At 39.9% G+C, this 20,116-nt stretch overlaps 1 protein-coding gene and 1 non-coding gene across 6 annotated transcripts in view; one reads left to right on the top strand and one right to left on the bottom strand.

Annotated features, from left to right (window-relative positions):
• Gigyf2 (GRB10 interacting GYF protein 2) overlaps nt 1-20,116 on the bottom strand; it is a 128,645-nt gene that overhangs the window by 23,854 nt on the left and 84,675 nt on the right. For all 5 annotated transcript variants that reach the window (XM_059278434.1, XM_059278435.1, XM_059278436.1 and 2 more), the window contains 9 exons: nt 19,621-19,817; nt 18,588-18,747; nt 14,842-15,008; nt 12,508-12,599; nt 11,279-11,386; nt 9,721-9,821; nt 7,367-7,467; nt 5,435-5,596; nt 1,759-1,917 (listed from right to left, as the gene is read on the bottom strand). In XM_059278434.1, coding sequence (XP_059134417.1) covers nt 1,759-1,917; nt 5,435-5,596; nt 7,367-7,467; nt 9,721-9,821; nt 11,279-11,386; nt 12,508-12,599; nt 14,842-15,008; nt 18,588-18,747; nt 19,621-19,817 — 1,247 coding nt within the window. The remainder of the gene's footprint in view (nt 1-1,758; nt 1,918-5,434; nt 5,597-7,366; nt 7,468-9,720; nt 9,822-11,278; nt 11,387-12,507; nt 12,600-14,841; nt 15,009-18,587; nt 18,748-19,620; nt 19,818-20,116) is intronic.
• LOC131923749 (U6 spliceosomal RNA) lies at nt 16,280-16,388 on the top strand. The gene has a single exon (XR_009382684.1). It is a non-coding gene; the product is annotated as a U6 spliceosomal RNA (small nuclear RNA).

Genomic DNA, 20,116 nt, shown 5'->3' with positions numbered 1-20,116 from the left:
AAAGCTCATCAAGACGGCAGAAAAGGTGAGGGCATCTGGCTCAGTATCTGTAACCCACTAACCAAGAGAGCTGCTTTGCTACTGGGTAGCTTATGCTGTGTCTCCTTTCCCCTCATTGTTCCAGTGTGGTCCTCACAAACATTCCATTAAGGGGAACTGAACCTACCCACTAAACTTACAAACAAGATCTTAGGACACAACAATAGTAGATTTGTATGCAACCAGTAACAGAATTCAAAACACAAGAAGGAAAAAACTACAGAGAGAAATGAACAATAAAATCTTAGCACGGCTCTCTTAGCAAGGGACAAAACTAGACACAAATAAGGGAAATATCTGAATGTATTAATCATCTTGATATCATTCACTGAAATTGCTGAGGAGCAGACAGTCTGCAAATATACATGGGATATTCACCAAGATACACCACCGTGGAGAACTCAGAGGCTATGTTCTCTGAGCAGAAGGAAAAGATTAAAATTATCTAACTCCAGGAAGCCAAGACGGCTCAGCAGGTAAAAGCACCAGCCACACAAAGCTGACAGCCTGAGCTTGATCCCTGGAACCATGATGGAAAGAGAAAACCAATGCCTAAGGAAGTTGTCCTCTGACCTCCACACTTGTTTGGTGGTACACATGGTCCTTGTACTTACATCACACATCTACAACACAATTCCTGCAACTAAGGCTCAAGGAACATCATGGAGAAAAATGAGAACCAAAGAATCAAGACAACAGCTACTGCAAGATAGTGTCTTGAAGATTTGGCGCGGATGCTGTGCCCATCAATAAACATTTCACACGGTCTCACCTCTATATGAAGAGTTACATACAGTCAATGGCTCCCAAGGGAGGGAGAATCATTTTTCTGCAGGGACAAGCCTCCTAATAGGCTTCCCAATTCTAAGTGGTCAGCCCTAAAAATTTATCTGTGGGCAACAAGTGGACTCAGGAGGGTGTGTTTGTGTGTGTGTGTGTGTGTGTGTGTGTGTGTGTGTGTGTGTGTGTGTGTATCTGTAGAACAAGAGGTCATGAATTCAAGAGGGCTAGATAGAGGAAAGAAAGAAGTTGGAGGCAGGCAGGCAGGGGTGGAAATAATGTAAATAAAGTATACTCATATATGAAATTCTCAAAAAAATTACAAAATTCTAAAATTTTTAAAAAATTAAAAAATTTTCCTAAAGACAAAGGAAATAAGCGAGCCAGAGTCTAAGGGAACGTACATGTAAAACAATATGTTTTCAGAATGTAAAGATATCTAAGAGAGCTAAAACGTTAAATTAGTGGGGAAAACCTAAGTGTTTTAAAGCATGTCACCAAAAAAGCGTACAGAGAAAGCCAAAAATCCATCCTATTATGGATTTTATTTAATTTTTTTAATGGTGGTGCATACCTTTACTCTCAGCATTTGGAAAGCAGAGGTGGGCAGATCTCTGTGAGACTGGAGGTAGTCTAATCTACAGAGTGAGTTCCAAGACAGAGAGGGCTACATAGTGAGACCCTCCCCATCTCAAAAATAAGAAATAAATTTTAAAAATCCCACAGCTTTTGTGCTTTTACCACAGAGATGAAGGACAGGTTTGTTTCCCTCAGAAAACAAGTGTTCATTTGAAGAGATAAAGAATACAGAGGGAAGTAACAAGTCTCAGAGCACTTAGGTTTCTCTTGGGAAGCCGAGACCCCCTTGGAGGAGCCGCCTTCCAGTCCTATTACACACTCCCAGCTTCAAACCCCTCATCACAGGAAGTGTCTGGCCACCTGTTTGCGTAGCAGTTCTTCCTGCTTCCGCCTTTCTTCCTCCTCTCTCCTCCTCTCCTCCAATCTTCTAAGCGCCTCCTCCTGCTGCTGCCTCTCCTCCTCTTCCCGCTGTCGTCTTAGGGCCATCTCTTGCTCCCGCTGGCGTCGCAGAGTCTCCTCCTAAAGGAAACAGCAGGTGGGCAGAGCCGGTGTGAGACTGGCTGGCCGGAATCCCAAGGGGAGTAGGTGACAGGCTACTAAGTGTAAGTACAGAACGGGATCTGGAGTGGAAACTACCATGTGAATTGAGAGGTAGGTATATTATGATAAAAAACAAGCTAGGCAGTGTTGGTGTACACCTTCAATCCCAGCACTCAGGAGGCAGAGGCAAGCAGATCTCTGAGTTGGAGGCCAGCCTGGTCTACAGAACAAGTTCCAGGACAGCCAGGGCTACACAGAGAAACCCTGTCTTGGCAGGGGGGTGGGAGTGGGGCGCAGATTAAAAAAACAAAACCGGACATGGTAGTGCAGGCCTTGAATCCTAGCACTCAGATATAGAGGCAGTAGGATCTCTAAGTTCTAAGGCCAGCCTGATCTACATGGTGAGACCCTGTCTCCAAAAGAAATAAAATGAACAAAAAGCTAATACTTAAAATACTAGTATACTGTAAAACAGTTGTCTATCCTGGCTTGGATACAAGTCACATGTTTACTACTGATACTAGAGAGGATACTGGAACACAGGCATTGCTTTCTCTATTGGTGCTTTTTAGTCCTTTTTTTTTTTTTTTTTAAGATTTATTTATTATGTACACAGTGCTCTGCCTGCATGTATGCCTTCAGGCTAGAAGAGGACACCAGATCTCATTACAGATGGTTGAGAGCTACCATGTGGCTGCTGGGAATTGAACTCAGGACCTCCTAAAGAAAAGCCAGTGCTCTTAACCTCTGCCTAGCCCTTATTTTTTAATCAACTAAAAAATAAAGGATAAAGAAGCCAAATCTACAAAAACACCAAAACCTAATGAAATAAGAAAAGTCATGCATCCCAGAACATCTTCTGAAGGATAAAAATCCCACCAATAAGAACACAGAATCATGTAGGGAACACTGAGTACTGCAGAATTAAATGCATTTCTTTTTTAACCCACCCTCCATCCTGACCTGAGACAGGGTTTCTCTGTGTAGACTAGGCTGGCCTCAAACTCAGAGATCTGTCTGCCTCTGCCTCCCAAGTGCTGGGATTAAAGGCTTATGCCACTACTGCCTGGCTTTTTTTTAAATCATTAAAAATTTCATATATGTGTATTATATTTACATCACTCCCCCCTTCACTCCATGTCTCACTCCCTCTCAAATTCATAGCCTCTTTTTAAAAAAGATTTATTTATTTATTTTTATGTGTATGGGTGTTTTACCTGAATGTATATCTGTCTGTGCGCCACATTTGTGTCTGATGGCCTCAAAGGGCAAAAAAAACAGGACACTGAACGCCCTGGAATAGCAGTTCTCAACCTATGGGTTGCAACCCCTTGGCGGGGGTGGGGTCACATATCAGATATCCTGAATATCAGATGTTTACATTACTATTCATAACAGTAGCAAAGCTATAGTTATGAAATAGCAACAAAATAATTTTACGGTTGGTGGTTACAACATGAGGAACCATATTAAAGGGTCACAGCATCAGGAAGGTTGAGAACCACTGCCATACAACTTGAGTTATGAGCCACCATGTGGGTGCTTGAAATCAAATCCCAATTCCTCTGGAAAAGCAGCCAGTGCTCTTATCGAAGACATCTGTTTTTATCTCATCATAGATCCTTCTGTTCTTCACAGAGGACATCTTGGAGCAAATAAGTACAAACTTGTGACTAAAAGCTGCCTTTTTGGGGCACCTGAGGGGAGTCTTCCATTAGAGTCTATAAAAACTCCACCAGAAAAACAGACCAAGCAAGTTAAGAAAAATAAATTCCTCAAACTGAAACAGAAAAAACACCATGAAAAACTAGTAAACCTTACTGGATAAAAATAAAGGCTTTACAAAAACTTTCTGACAACCTAAGAAACAGTAAAACCTTGAGAATAAGTCTCATATCTAACAGTAGTTGTCTAGCTAAACTATAAATTCAGAAAGCAAAATTTTGTACAGCCAGTAAGTGTGATGATGTAGATTTGTGCATAGAAGTAATACTTGACATGGAATGATGACATAATTCATTAATGTCAAAAGTTAGGTTATAAAGCACTAAGTACAAATGACGTATTTCTTACATAATTACATGACTGGTTTTTTGTTATCTACTAGTAGTTCAAAGACTGAAATATCTGAGGAACAAAAACTGAATCTGTACTGGGTCACTGATCCCTAGTGGGAAAGCACAATAACTCACTACAGCAGTTACACTGTGCAGATTAGTAAGTCATCTAGACAAGGGATACTGAGGGCCTGACCCAGCTTGTGTACACACAGTTAGCAGAGAGACTCGAACATCTGTGCATTTCATGTTTGTAAGAGGTCCCACAACCAAACTGCTGAAGATTTATCAAGGGATAACTACACAGTTCTATGTATAGAGGGTTTTTCTTCTCTGCTTTTGAAATCACCAACAGACAGCTGAAAAGGTTTATTAAAATGGACTGGAGGGCAGAGGTCTTTAGTGAAAGACAGATTTTTTTTTCCAAAGTTATCTGAATGACTGAGCACATAGAAAGATGCTCAATGTCACTATTACTTGGGAAATGTAAATCAAAACCCTAATGAGATACTATAATACCTCCCAAAAAATATCACTGTAAAAAACAAACAAACAGAAATAAAAAGTGTTGGGAAAGGCAAAAAGATACTCAAACCCTTATGCATTTCAAGTGGGCACATGAAAATGTTGTAACAGAATTCATGTGTACTGTGGCAAACACACTTCTAGTATATACGCAGGGTGGAAAGTAATGGTGCAGTTATCTGTCTGTCCACTCATGTTTACAGCAACGTTATTTATACATCCAAAATATACACATGGAAGTCCTCCAAACGTCTGTGTACTGGTAAATCAAAATGTGCTATCTACATATAACAGAAATTGATGGAGCCTTGAGGAAGAAATTCTGACCACATGCTATAACAATGACTTAAATAAATTTAAGTCAGTCATCAAAGGACAAATATTGTTTGACTACATCAAGTGCCCAGAGTAGTCAAAATCACAGAGACAGAAAGAAGAAAGAAGATAGCAGGGGAAAAAGAAGTGGGAATCACTGTTTCATGGATTAAGACTGTTCAGTTTGGGAAGATGAGGCTATCCTGTAACTGGACGGCGGTGAGGAATCACAACAGTAAAAACATAAAGACTGCACACTTAAAATTTTATATGCATGTTATCAAAGGGTTGTTGTTTTTTTTTTTTTTAAGCACATTTGACTTTACAAACAAAACAGTAATGCTGTGTACCAAATTATTTCATGTTTTTACCAGTAAGGCCAAAATGTCTGAAATCTAATTAGGTTATGAGTAAATTATCCAAAGTTAAAAGCCTGAAGATTAGCCCTTGGTGGACACTGATAGAAAACAGGTTCTTTCTGAAGGTGAGTGAGTTTTCTAATCCTATTGTTATAGCTTTCTCTCCCCATTCCTCTTGATACGGAAGGGAGCACATCACCAAAAGCTTCTCTTCTGTGTGCAGAGCTCCCAGAGACATACCTGCTTCCTTCTAGCCAGCTCCTCTTCTTCTCGTCTTTTCCTTTCTTCCTCCTGCTGCCTCCGAAGAATTTCCTCCTGTTGTCTCCGGAGCTCTTCTTGCCTCTTCCGCTCCTCCTCTTCCCTTTTTGCCCTCATTTCTGCCTCTCTTCTCTCCTGCTCTAACTGGATGATGAAAGAGAATGTCCACTGATTTACCACAAGCATAGGGGTACCCAAAGCATTCAGTCATTTCGGGTGAGAGGTGCAGATGCTGCCATTCACTTAGCAGCACCATGCTATGCTGCAATGGCTAGATAAAACCCTGGAAGAACTCTAAGATCCAACATGGCACAGTAATCACTTTTCTGCTCTTCTAAACTACATTCATGTTCCTCCCACTTTGGCCACCTCTTCCCTCAACATGACTTTACAGCACATCTCTAAGATGTGGGACCCAAGTGGCCAACATGCGAGTAACATCAGAAGTGCCCTGAAGTGTATGTATGATATTTCTTTCCTCGTCTCTACAGAACACTTCTGAATGGGCTCTACCAGTGTTGACTATAAGGTTTCAATGGCTGCTAGGAATTAACGCAGGGGTTACTAATCTCACCCACTGTCAACTACACTGCAGGCCTTCTCTTTTCTCACCTATATTCTAAGTCTTACCCAACCCTCCCATCCCAAATTTTGTCTCTATCTGCATTCCTTGACTCAAAACCTAATCAGTAAAGGGGGTTGGGGTTGAGGGGAGCCAGGCTTATCTGACAGCATTCCTTGCAACGAAAATAAATTCTATCATGAAATGTGCAAGGAACTCATGATGGCCCTGCTCATCTTATTCCTCAGATTGTACCCTGGCTCCAAGTCAAGTGAAATTACTTTACTGTTTACTGATTCCTAAATGTTCTCAAATCTATCTACCCAGGACTATTTCATCTAAATGCAATTTAATTTTTATATCTGAAAACCCATGCTAAGGCATGGGGGCACATGCCTGTAATCCCAGTATTTGGGAAGCAGAGGCAGTAGGGCCATCTCAAGTTTGAGGCCAATTTGGTCTACAGCGTAATTTCTAAGACAATCAGGGTTACAATAGTAAGATCATGTCACAAACAAAACCAAACTCCTACTAATCTTGAAGTGCAAAGTAACTTAGGAATTGTTGACAATCAAGTGTCACCACCCTCTAAGCTGGGTAGTAGCCCATATACTCTTGACCACTCTGTAAGTGTAACTGCCACTTGTCTCTATCTCCCTACCCACCAGAGAAAGGACTGATAAACTACTTAAAAGACCTTATTCTTACCTACATGTCCCTAGCAGAAAGCAATGAGGAAGTAGGGGATACTAAACTCAACAACTATAAAAATCTACACTCCCTCACTCATTTATGGAGACAGCTCTCACCATGGACCTTTTCATACTCTCTATAAGATGCATTAAGTGTGATTCTCCTTGGGTGCGAGAATCAAGGAAACATTAGAATCATACCATGCTCTGGTATAGACATCCTCTTTTGGCAAGTTCTAAACCAAAATTCAGGACTGTTAGTTCCTCTAGGATCTAATGATCATGCTGAACATTTCAGATTCATGCCCCAGGATACCAGGAAATAATTATAAAGATTCAATGTAGGAATGCAAGTCACAGATCAAAAAAATCTAACAATGCAGCAGATATTTTCTAACAGTATTCATGACAAATAAGCATAACATGAATAATGCAAGTAAAATACACATATGACCATGATCATTATTAAATAACTTAATACTAACCAATTTTAATTGAGGTCTTCAGTTTTTGGGGGGAAGAAAAGGGCACAAAAAAAGATAGAATACAAATGTACTTATCCCAACTAAGTAGAGGTAAACTATAGGAAAAGAAAGACATAAACAAAGCCTTGCAGCCTACAGCTGGAAGGTACACAGTTGTGAAGAATAAGTTTCAGACCTTTGCAGCTTTGGCTTTCTCTAGCTGCTGAAGCTGTTCCAGGGAAGGGCCTGGTGTCGTGGTGTCCAGGGGAAGATCCCATACACTACCACCTTCCCAAACTGTAAAACAAAGACAACACTGAGAAAGATCCAAGAGTGTAGCCTACACAGTCACATAACACAGGCATAATAAAGAACTGCTCCCTGAACCTGAAATGTGCTCCATCACAGAAAATTGTTCTGCCTTTGGGAGTAGTGTGTGGGGTTGTCTTGCTATACAATCCAATACAATAGCCTTGAATGTGAGTTCATCCTGCCTCAGTCTCCTAAATGCTGAGGTTAAAAGTATGTGCCACATGTGCCTAGCTGTTTTGCTTTAAAAGAAACTAAGCCAGCAGATTCTCATCAATACTCTTCAATACATCACGCAGGTAAGGCAGTATGAGACATTTACTGAGGAACCAATTTCATCCTTGTAATGCTCCATATACAAGTACCTGATATGTCCCTCATCTTTACAGATGAACTAATTTTAAAACTTCAAAAGGAATATGGCAAGAATGTGACAACATGGTAATTCCAATTCCAGTGATTCCAAATTCCACAGAGGAGAGATTTCTAGTAGCCATACAATCTCTTACTGCACACCAAGTAGAGAACCAGGTGGCTACACACTATATATGTATTAAATGTTACTCAGCTGTTCATCTTACAGTTATAATGTAAGTTACATCTCTTTAGAGAGCCTGGGCAGGTCTTACAAACTACATTTGGTCTTGGCTTGGAATCCCTTATATTTACTTCTACATCTGGCAAACAAAGCACACGGCCAGATGTAGAAGTAAATATAAATTGAGTTTCCTAGCCAAACATGGTGATACATTTCTATAATACCAGCACTCTGGAAGTAGAGCTCTCAAGAGGATCCTAAGTTCAAAGTCAGCCTTGGATACATATTAAATCAAAATGAAACCTTGTCTCAATGAAAAATAAAACACAATAAAATAAAGTCTTCTGAAGCAATTATTTTATTGTTAGTTAAGTTTGTTGACACTAATGCTCTATTTTCCTTTTGTAGTACTAGAGATTTAATAGTGTTGCAAATGCCAGACAAGTATTTTACCACTGAACTTAGAACCACACCCATTATTTTTCTGCATATCTATTACAATATATCTGTGCAAATTAAATACTGTGTGTGCAACCAATGGAGTATTTAAAAGGACTTGATTGCATGTAAACTGTTTGAGATACTTAGAAGCTCTAAAACATTGAAGACTATTTTAAAATCCTAAGTATAAATGAATACTAAAAAAAAGAATAATGTGGGCTGTCAAGGTGACTCAGTGGGTAAAAGGCCCTTGTGTCATCATCAGGCCTGATGACAAGAGTTTGACCCCTAGAGCTCACAAAGCGGTAGAGAACCAACAGGCACAAGTTGTCCTCACCTCTGTGAGTGTACTGTGGCACTTGTGCCCACATACACAGACACACACCATACACAAACATACACATACAAATAAATAAATGAATAAATAACTTAAAAAGAATAATATATAAGTTTTGCTCTAATCTCTTCTTTGGGAAGGTTTCAGAAGGGAGACACTAGGCCTTCTACCGCCATACTCCGTAGGGTCAATTCTAGAACTATCACTTTAATGGCTCACCAACTCTTTAAAAAAAAAAACAAAAAACTGTCAAAGCTCATGGTTCCTAAGAATTTAGCAGCCAATTGCTCTCTCCAATAAGCGCTATTGGTTAGTCAAACTTTCCACTTCTGTGGGTATTATACCTCAGTAACAAAAACGAGCTTAATCCACCAATTATCAAGATTTTAGAAATCCCAACTCCTAAGTTTTCTAATTTGACACACAAAACATCACAGAACAAGAAGACATTCCTTTAAAGTGGGTATTTCTCAGGCTAAAATTCGGCAACACCTGCAAGGTTAGTGTTATTCATCTTTAACTGCAAAAGAGAGAACAATATTACTTAGTTTTATTTCCATACACAAACCCACACACACTCCAGCAGAGACACCAAAAACAAAGTATTTTTCAGGGCTGGAGATTTGGAAAAGTGGCCCCGCCCCAGCCTGGCACAGAAGGGTCTGGAGACTGCTGCAGCACCACAAAGCAAAACCAAACAACCTACATTAGTTAGAGCAACACAAACACGACCTGACTCCTACAATTCAAACAATTTACAACTAAATACTTCCTACAGAGCCTTTCGTGGATCTACAACATATGGAGCTTCTTAAAAATCAATAATAATGGATCACTATATCTATGACATTAAAAAAATTAACTATAGATAACTATTACATTCTAAATCCCTTAAGTTGTACTGTAAACAAAGCTAAATTTTTACCTGCGGGCTGTGAGGTTGCTGGCTGAAGCTCCCAGATAGAGCCAGTATCTGGCACTGACACAGACCTAGTTACTGAGGGAATGATGTTCTGATCAGATATTCTGCAAAAGGGAAATAAAAAGTCAATGCGTTCCTGTTCCTTGGAAAATAAGATAAAGAGGGATTTCTAGAGTATTAGTAGGTTTCTGGGCTGTCTGGCTAGGAAACACCATTGTTTTGTTGTCACTCTGTTTTGTTTTCTGAGACAGCGTCCCACTATGCAGCCCTGGACAACCTGGAACTCACTATATAGACCAGGCTGACCTCAAATTCACAGAGATCTATCTATCTGCTTCCGCTTTGCTAGTATTAAGCATTATTTTAAAATGATGAAAGCTGGGTGTGGTGGTGCATGTCTTCAATCCAAGCTCTTAGAAGAGAAGCAGATCTCCGAGTTAGCCTGGTCTATATAGTAAGACTCTGTCTTAAAACATAACATAACAACACCCAAGAACCGCATTTCACTTCTGTCTCTAAGGTCTTCCATACACCAGGTTAATCAAGCTCTCAGTATCTCAAGGGTATAGTTTATTTACCTTTAAAATAGAGACCAAGCCAGGTATGGTGACACATGACTTTAATTCTAGCATTTGGGAAGCAGAGGCAGGCAGACCTCTGAGTTTGAGGCTAGCCTGGTCTACAGAAAGAGTGCCAGAAGAGCCAGGGCTACACAGAGAAACCATATCTTGGAAAATCAGTAAACAAAAGAATTAAAAATAGAGACCTGACTGTTAACCTGCTTGTCTCACAGGATGGACTAAGCTCACATGAGAAATGTAAAGTACTCTGATTAAGACAGTACAACTTTTTAACAGCAACTGCTGATACAACTTCAGGAGCTGAGACAAACATCCAGAATGAAAATCTGAAGTAGAGGAATTGAAGAATGCTTTCATAATTGCTTTGTCCACAGACTTGCCTTAATAGTTTGGAAATGCAGTAAATCATGACCCTGTGTGACCTATCAATCTTTTTTTTTTTTTTTTTTTTTGCTTTTCAAGACAGGATTTCTCTGTGTAGCTTTGGAGCCTGTCCTGGAACTCACTCTGTAGCCTGGGCTGGGCTCAAACTCACAGAGATCCACCTGCCTCTGCCTCCCGAGTGCTGGGATCACCACCACCTGGCAATCAATCTTTTTTTCAGATATCACAGGTAAAGTGAAAATAGAATCCCAGGCTATGGGTCTTTTGTTACAGGTTCCCAAGTCTTAGATGATTCAAAAAAAAGTGTATACTCTGTATGTAAATTCTTTTTACATATGTAAAGCCCTCTAGCTAAATGACCTTCAAGTCACACTATTTTTATATATACCATGAAGACAAGTTTCGTGGGAATATTATGATGTTGAAACTCATAAATTATACCAACCTTTCTTTATTCTCCTTAATATTCTCTCTCTCTCTCTCTCTCTCTCTCTCTCTCTCTCTCTCTCTCTCTCTCTCACACACACACACACACACACACACACACACACACTCACACACACACACACAATGTGACAAATGGAATGACCACCAACCTCATCTTCAGAGCTTGGAACTGCTGGAGAAGAAGAGCCAGCTGCTGCTGCTGCTGAGATGACGAAGCTGCTTTCTGCTGCTGAGCCAAAACCTGTGCATACTGTTGTCTTTAAAAGTGAAAAAAGAAGTGTAACCGATCTACCCATACGTACTTCACATGATTAAAGAGTGGAAGACAAAATCCAACTCATCTCCTCCCCAAACCACAATCAGAAATAACAATCAAATATATTTTACAATTTTATGTGCTAATAGTCACAAGAAATTTTATAATTCACTCCAGAGAGAACTCACAGATGAAGTTTCTGAAGGACAGACACATACATGTGTACATATACATACGAAACAAATGACATGTGTGCTATCTGCATACCACATATCACAGAATGTCAGACACTGGCAAACACCCCACAAGGTGATCAGTACTGACCCTTTCCCGGATTGTAAGCGACAATAAGCAAATCTGACACCTATTTCCAAATGAAGAACTCTGCAAAATCAAATCACTTCTACAAAGTCTCAAATTTTATGTTTTAGCTTGGAAATTTTTAGCTAATATTTTCCACTAGCTCTGAACATTCCAGTAGCAAATCTCTTCAGGTTTGCAGCAGCAACCCCTCTGTGATTTAGCAGTAGTCACAGAGAATCTAAGAACAGGTAAGTCAGTGATCCAAGAATTTTCTGCTTCCAACAGGCAGCAGGCTATCAGGGCAGGACAGTGCCAACCCATATACCAGCACACAGGTTCCTTCCTTTCCCCAGTGCTCATGTGACTAAGGCTGCAGAACATGAGTTTAGGGCAGTCAGGGCTACATAGCTAAATCCTATCTAAACGACAACAAAAGAAGGGGTGATTAACAACTTTAGTGAACCGGTCATCATTCTATACCATTCCTAACAGCGTAAATTTTAACTTCTTCCCAACTTCTCCTCTATGTTTTTTCTTTGTGTCCCTCAGAAAGTACTTAGTTCTAAAAAATGTTTGTTGGCTCTTTCCTCAGTAACTAAAGATCCTGAAAATCACAATTAGATGTCATTTTCTGCAATCTTCTAGCATTTAAAAGGATAAGACTAAAAATTGGATGGACGGTGGTATACATGTCACTAGTAGGCTACTCAAGTATCACAGAAGCCTTGAGTTCTCACTATAAAAGGTGAGACTTGGGAGCAGATTCTATCTCAGGCTCCTCTGGTGCTGCAGGGCATCCTACTGCATCACTGCTCTTACTGTATTAAGAACTGCTGGTACTGGAGGTGCTGCATCTGGTATAAGGCATTGAGTTCCTGATGTCTGGTCAGGCGTTCCTGGTCCAATTCTCCCTGAGAGAAAGAAGCACCATGAAATAAACAGCAATGGGCCAGTGTCACGTCCCTGAGCATATACACCTAACACAGCACAGTAAATCCAACACCTGGATTTCCTACTCCCACCTTCTGCCCTTCAAACACTTAGCTAAAAACCTCACCATCTTTAAAAACTAAACAGTGCCACCTGGTGGAATAAAGTGGTTTTCCAGCATGAGCCACAAAGGGTCCTTATTCATCACGGTGCTCCACTACTTCAAGCTGAATGATGAACAGTGTTCTATAGAGCTGTTATTGTAGCTGAGAAATTACCCAGCACTCCAGATTTTGGTGGCTTGTTTTAAAAATCATATAGAAATCAGAGAATTAGGATGTTAAGAAAAAGAGTATAAAATGACCTAACAGTTAATGGGATGGTAAGAAATTTCACAGCAGCACATGATCAGTTCATAAAGCTAGGGTACAAATATTCTTAAAATGTTGAAAATAGGAAGAAAAAAAAAACCTCTGAGAACTATTCCTTCAAATTAGGTATTTCTATTATTAATATACAATAAGTTGGAAAACACAGGCAGCAATATTTTCTTTATATTTCAAAATAATTCCAGTAAAATGGCTGAAATTTTGTAGTTTTGTCAAGTTAAAAGAGAAAAAGAAAAATATAAGGTCTACAATAATAATAAAAACCTAAGCTAACAGACTGAACCTAGGCAAACCATGTGAATGTGTATCTTTCTTACATACAGATTATAGTCTGAAATAGAGCATCTGATGCACAATGTGTTAGGGCAGGAAGCATCCTAACTTCAGAGACACCAGGAGTTAGACACTAGTCAACTCTTCACATGAAAACTTGGGTTTTAAGAACACTGCTCGTGAAGGTCAGCTCTCTTACCAGTGCTACTTGAGGCAAAGGCAGTGGCAGCTAACAAGGAAGCGGAGCTTCCCAAAGGTTTCCTGTTGAATGGGCAGACTGAGGTTGAGGTACAGCCTCAATTGAATAGGTACAGATTGTGACTCCCAAGAGATTATGTTGGGAAACAGACAAGGAGTAAGGGCATGCCAAGAAGAACCAAGTGAGCAACTTTTAGCTCCTGACACAGGAAAGATACATCTCAACTTCAAGACAGAAAATACGGCTCAAACTTGCCATGTAAATTAAACCAATAAATAATGGCATACTATAATTGTTCTTAGGATTTAAAAGAAAACAATCCTCAAACATGATGTATGAATCATGGATGGTCAGTGATCCAGCCCACATGATCCTTTAATGACAGAAGCTGTATCACCTTCATCATCACCTCTCAAAAACCTACCATGAAAGTGTGACCAGTAGCCCTCAATATAGCTGAATAAGTCAATGATGGGTTACTGTAGAAATCTAGTATTCACACTAAATTAAATATGATCATTTTTATCAATGGAGAGCCACTATTCACTCCAACTTAAGACACATAAAGCCTAGATAAATATACACCTAGAGACCTCCAATAGCAACTCTACTGAGAAAGACCAGCCTTAAGAGGAAGTATTTCCCAGCTAAAGGTTTAGGCCCTCAAAATATCCTAACACACTAGTGGCACTAATTTTAGGATAAACCTCAAATTTAAGAAATTGTATTAGCCAGAAAATAAGATGGAACTGGAGGTGAAAGGAAAAGGTGAACTCTAAGTAACAATAATAAGGAATTCACAGAGGCCAACCACATTGAAACACAGTAGATAAAAGCTTTCACATGAGAAGGAGCCAGACCATGAAGGACCTAGTAGTTAGATCAGGGTAAGATACTGGTCTCATTCTTTATTGGATAGAAAACCACTGATAGATATATCAATGCATGCACACAAATGTACAATAAGTTTTGAAAGAATCATTACTGTTCAGGACATAACTCTCCCATTCAAACAAATGTACAATAAGTTTTGAAAGAATCATTACTGTTCAGGACATAACTCTCCCATTCAAAAATGTCCTTAACCATTTCAATTTCATTCTATGAAACTACTGGGTTGGGTATATGCCTATAATCCTGACAACTCAGTAGGACCAGAACTACTACAAATTTGAGGCCAACCTGGTCTGCAGAGCAAGTTCCAGGCCGACCAGTCATACTGTAAGACCTTGTCTCAACGAAAGAAAAGAAAAAGAGAAACTACCATTCTTTCCTCCTTTACTGCAATCCTGGGTTGTCATTCAAAGAGAAACAAATACTCCGGTGTCTTTGTACATCCCAGGCCAGCAGGAAGATACTCACCATATGAGGAGGAGGAGCTGGGCCTGGAGAGAAAGGAACCCTTCCCCACATTTTCATGATATCACCAAGAGGCTGGAAGCTTTCATCACATGCTCTCTTCACAAGCAAAGACATAGTAAAATAGCCCGCCTGAAACCATTCAGCCATCTCCTGATTGTTAAAGGGACCTAAACACAAGGGCAGTAAGAATCTTGTCAGGCTCAAAGATAAATACATTCCCTGGGTCTCATGTTCACACAAACTTTTATACTCTCTTAGCTTACTACAAATAGTTTTTTATTAGATACAACAAAGATAAATTTTGAAATACACTGTTTTGTCTATTTCACAGAACCTGGAGTTAAGAGTCAGGATCTTGCTCCTTCTCAGCAAGTACTCTGCTACTGAGCTTCATCCCTGAGCAAGCTCCACTTTCACCCATTCTAAATTGTCATCAATGCTTTAATGACTATAAGCAGCACAACTGTCTCGCCCTCTAACTACGCACAGAAGAGCTGGTAAATACTTGCTGCTTTGCATCACTGTGGTGTAGAGAATATAAATGTTCAGTGCTAAACATATTCTCCAATTTTTGTTATGTTCTGCTGGAGATTATGGATTATGGGATAAAAATATAAAATACAAGCAATAACCAACTGAACTAAGGCAAATTACAATTTATTTACCCAACTAGACTAAATCTGGCCTTGAGAAAAAAATAGCATTCTTTAATGGAGTACTTTAAACACAAAATTTTACAGAACCTATAGACTAATTCAATATTTTCTACGCATTAAAAATGGTTTTTTAATGTAAATGGGTGTTTTGTCTATAGAAATGTCTGTGCAGCACCTACGACCTAGTGTCCGTAGACGCCAGAAGAGGGTGTGGTATCCCCCAAACTTAAGTTACAGGAGGCTCTAAGCCACCATGTGGTTGCTGGGAGTCAAGCTTGGATCCTCTGAAAGAGCGGTGAGTGCTTTGAAGAGCAGTGAGTGCTTTTAACTATGAGTCATTTATCTAGTAATCCCTTCTAAATCGTCACACATATATATTCTCTGACTACCACAGAACATATACATACACACACACACACACACACACACACACACACACACACACACACACACCAACAACAGAACACTAACAGGAAAATCTCTAGCTTAGAAGCTAAAAACACTTCCAAATAATTCATGAGTAAAAAGTGTGTGTGTGAGCATGTACACTTCACATACACTTAAGTATGTGAAAGTATGACTGATTTAAATTTATTCCTGGAATACAAGGATGGTTCATTCAATTTATGAAAATTCAACAATAAGCTAAATATAGTGGTGTATGTCTTTAATCTCAGTATTTGGTGGGGAGGGATTACCAATATTTTATACCATTACATGTAGCATATGACTATTTCAGTTGGTGCAGAAAATTTTAATACCTTTTCATATTAAGGAAGGCAGTACTCACTTCAGGAGCACATATACTAAAGTAATGAAATGATATAGAGATTATTAGCATGGCCCCTGCACAAGGATGACACTCAAATTTGTGAAGCATTCTGTATTTTTTTTTCTGACCTTCATATATGATAGAATTGAAATAAAAGCACCAAGAAGAACAAGGAGGAGGAGGAGGAAGGCGGGGGCGTGCATGGGCAGAGCAGGTAAAGATGCTTACCACTAAGCCTAACAACTTGATTTAAGATTTCTGGGAACTACATAGTGGAAGAGAATCAACACTTGCAAGCTGTCCTCTGACTTCCACCCCATGTGTGCCCATACCTTTACACACTTACACTTACACACACACACACACACACACTCTCTCTCTCTCTCTCTCTCTCTCTCTCTCTCTCTCTCTCTCTCTCTCTTCTCTCTCTGCCTCTCTCCTCTCTCTCTCTCTCTCTCTCTCTCTCTCTCTCTCTCTCTCTCTCTCTCTCTCTCTCTCTCTCTTTCAGCAGTTAAAAGCACTTATTGTTCTGGCAAAAGATGCAGGTTTGGGTTCCAGCACCTGCTGTGGATATAGCTCTGTATGCTACGAATGTGTTGCTCTGATTTGGTTGATAAAACGCTGATTGGTCAGTAGCCAGGCAGGAAGTATAGTATAGGTAGGATAAGCAGAGAGGAGAATTCTGGGAACAGGGAGGCAGAGTTAGGAGTCGCCAGCCAGACACAGAAGGAGTAAAATGTAAAGATACTGGTAAGCCATGAGCCACGTCGCAAGGTACAAATTTATAGAAATGGGTTATTTTAAGTGTAAGATCTAGCTAGCAAGAAGCCTGAGCCATTAGGCCAAACAGTTTTAATTAATATAAGCGTCTGTGTGTTTATTTGTGTGTGAGTGGCTGCAGGCCCGGGCAGGACTGGAGAAAACTCCAGCGACAAGCACCCACCTGGCAGCTCACAAACATCTGGACCTTCACGAAGGCACCAGGGGACCGACACCTCTGGCTTCTGTGGACACCTGCACACACGTGCATATGTAACCCCCACACACATACACACATAATTAAACATAATAACAAGAAAAAAATTAAAGATACGTAAGATGACTAGGGCAAGCAAGATGGTTCAGTAAGGACGGGCACTTGCCACACAAACCCAGTGACCTGAGTTCTGCCCTAGGAACCCATGGAAAGGTGGAAGGAGAGAACCAATTCCTCGCACATCATGCAAATATATAAACAGTGATAATAAGTAATAAACTTTTTAAAAGATAAGGATCTATCACCAGATACACACAACCATGCCTGGTAGAATGATTCTGTCTATTGGCTTTATTATTTCTAGTTACTTAGGAAGGTTGGGGCAGGGGTCTTCAAAAGTATGAAATCAATATGAGTAATAATACCACATGACATTGTCTCAAAAAGGGGGATGGAGGCTGAAAAAAGGAAAAACTCTATTAGACATGTACACAGGTAAAGATGCTCAACACAGCAATCAAAACTACAAAAATTGTAACGATCCAGGTTTGGGGGAAGACATCCATAATGCCAGAACTCTTAAAGCTAAATGAGGAGAATGAAGAGTTGGAGGACATCCTGGGTTTACAACAAGACACCCCCCACCAAAAAACAAACAAACAAAAAACCTACATACAAAGAAATATCCTAGTAACTACAAAATAATAATAAAAGCTAGCAAGGATGTAGACAAATCAGAATCTTGTGTCCCTCTTATAAGAACATAAAACAGTACGACATTTTTTTATATAGCCCTCACAGGATAGAGTCAGGAAGTGCTGTGCTAAAACTGACACTAACATACCAACAACCAACTGAGGTTCTGAAGATTTTAAAAGCAGAAATGAACCGACTCAGATTCTTTACAGCATTGTCTCCTCTAAGCTAACTTATTCAAATCATTTAGGAGATTCATGTGTAATACTGTAGTCTTTTCTTAGTCATTTTAGTAATTCTCTGTTGTTATACCAAGTCCACTTTAGCAAATCAGTCAGGGTTCTCCAGCACTGCTGCTATCACTTCCTGTTGGTCTGGGTATCAAAGCACAGAGAGTCACCTGCCTCTTATCCACATCATGATGTGCCTGCCTCTTACCCAGGGGGTGTGTGGAGCTCAGACAGTGCACAAAGCATTCTGCTGACAATGCTGCCATTTTAGTCACCACTCTCTACCTGTGTTTATTTCCCAATGTTTGTTCCTTTGTATTTACAAAGAAAGTCTATTGACTTTGTTTTTTATTATGCACACTAACGTTGGACAAATCCCTTCTCAGGAGGTTCTGAGAGTGAAAAGAGCCACTCACCTTGGATCTCCCCCTGAGGGTCTTTGTAATACCACTTTTGCATTGCTTCGTGCATCAGTGGGACCGACACCCCTTTAGCTCTGTGCTCCTGCAGTTTCGATGTCAATCTCTCGTCATCTAGTGCACTGTCTTGGAGATAAGCCACCATCTTCTCAGCTTGCTAGTGACACAAGATAAAAGGACAGAGGAAACAAATGATCCTGAATTAATATTGTAAGGCTAGTAATAATCATCACTGTTTAACTACTTGATTTATGAAAGACATTATGCAAGAAACAAAACAATTAACAACCTGATCCCATTTTATAGGAGAAAAAAATTATGGATCAAAGAACTAAAATAAACCAACTAGACTGAAATACAAACTGGTATGGATCAAAACCTAGGCTTCAAATATGGATTTAAAATATGCTGCTGGCCCATTAGATTATTTTCACAAACCTGCACGTTTGCATAGAGATGGTAGTAGACTAAAAGACTCAATCAATACAATTACAAATAAGTTAGCCTACAAGTCTCACTAACACATTACTAACCCTTCCTTCTACATTTCTTGTCTCTAACCATGCCACCCTGAAGGAAAGAGAAATTCTTTTGTAGAAAATCAACTCATCATTTACTTTTCATGTGACAATGTTACACAGAGTTTTTGGGAAACATAAGACATGAATAAGAATGTTAACATCCTGAGGCTTTTAACCATCGTCCCGGCTATACTTGAAGTAAAAAACACAGAAGACACAGGGACCATCCACAGCTGCTTGTATTCACCATTTTTAGCATTCCAATAATGTCCAAAAAGAAAAGAAAAGAAAACAGCTAAGGGCAATCTCAGAAGAGCAAAAAATAACCTGACACAATGACTACTACATAGCAGAAACTTAAAAGCATGAAATGATCTGAAAGACAATTACTCACACAAACATTAAATAACCAAACAATTTTTCCAGTACTTAAGACCCAGTGCATAAAACTTCTGTATTGGGATATTCATGGAAGCTTGAGAGGAGATGACAGAGTAACCTGATTTCACCTGTTCCAAGTGTTTGAGGCCCTCTTCATCATCTGGCTCTGTGGGAACACCGCCCACACCAGGAGCTTCACCGGCTGCTGTCTCGACTGGCTGTGAGGCAGAAGCAGGAGTGGGACCAGGAGGTGGAAGGATGAGGAGAGGAGAGGCTGCGTCTGGAGGAAGCTGGGTCGAAGGCTGCTGGGAGGCAGGCACTGTTTCTAACGGGAAAGAATGTTAAGTAATGAATATTCTTGGAAAGCTGGAGACAGCTCAAGGTTAATCCTACATTAAGTGGAGCAGTGGGCTGTGTAGGCCTACCTGAGATGTCAACCCTAACGCTACTTCTTAGGGAGAAGTACAGTACTTCTCCCTAGGATGACAGAAGAGTTTCAAAGTCCATAAAGGGTCTTTCCAGCTACGTCACTATAGCATCCAGCCAATAGTTAGTGGTGTCAGTCAGTCTACTCCACTCTTTGTAACAGGCCTCTAAATAGTAAAGACTATGATACTTCATCAA

The sequence above is a fragment of the Peromyscus eremicus genome, chromosome 13 (genome assembly GCF_949786415.1).
Source record: "Peromyscus eremicus chromosome 13, PerEre_H2_v1, whole genome shotgun sequence".
NCBI lineage: Eukaryota > Metazoa > Chordata > Mammalia > Rodentia > Cricetidae > Peromyscus > Peromyscus eremicus.
This window is presented reverse-complemented; position numbering and strand designations above follow the sequence as displayed.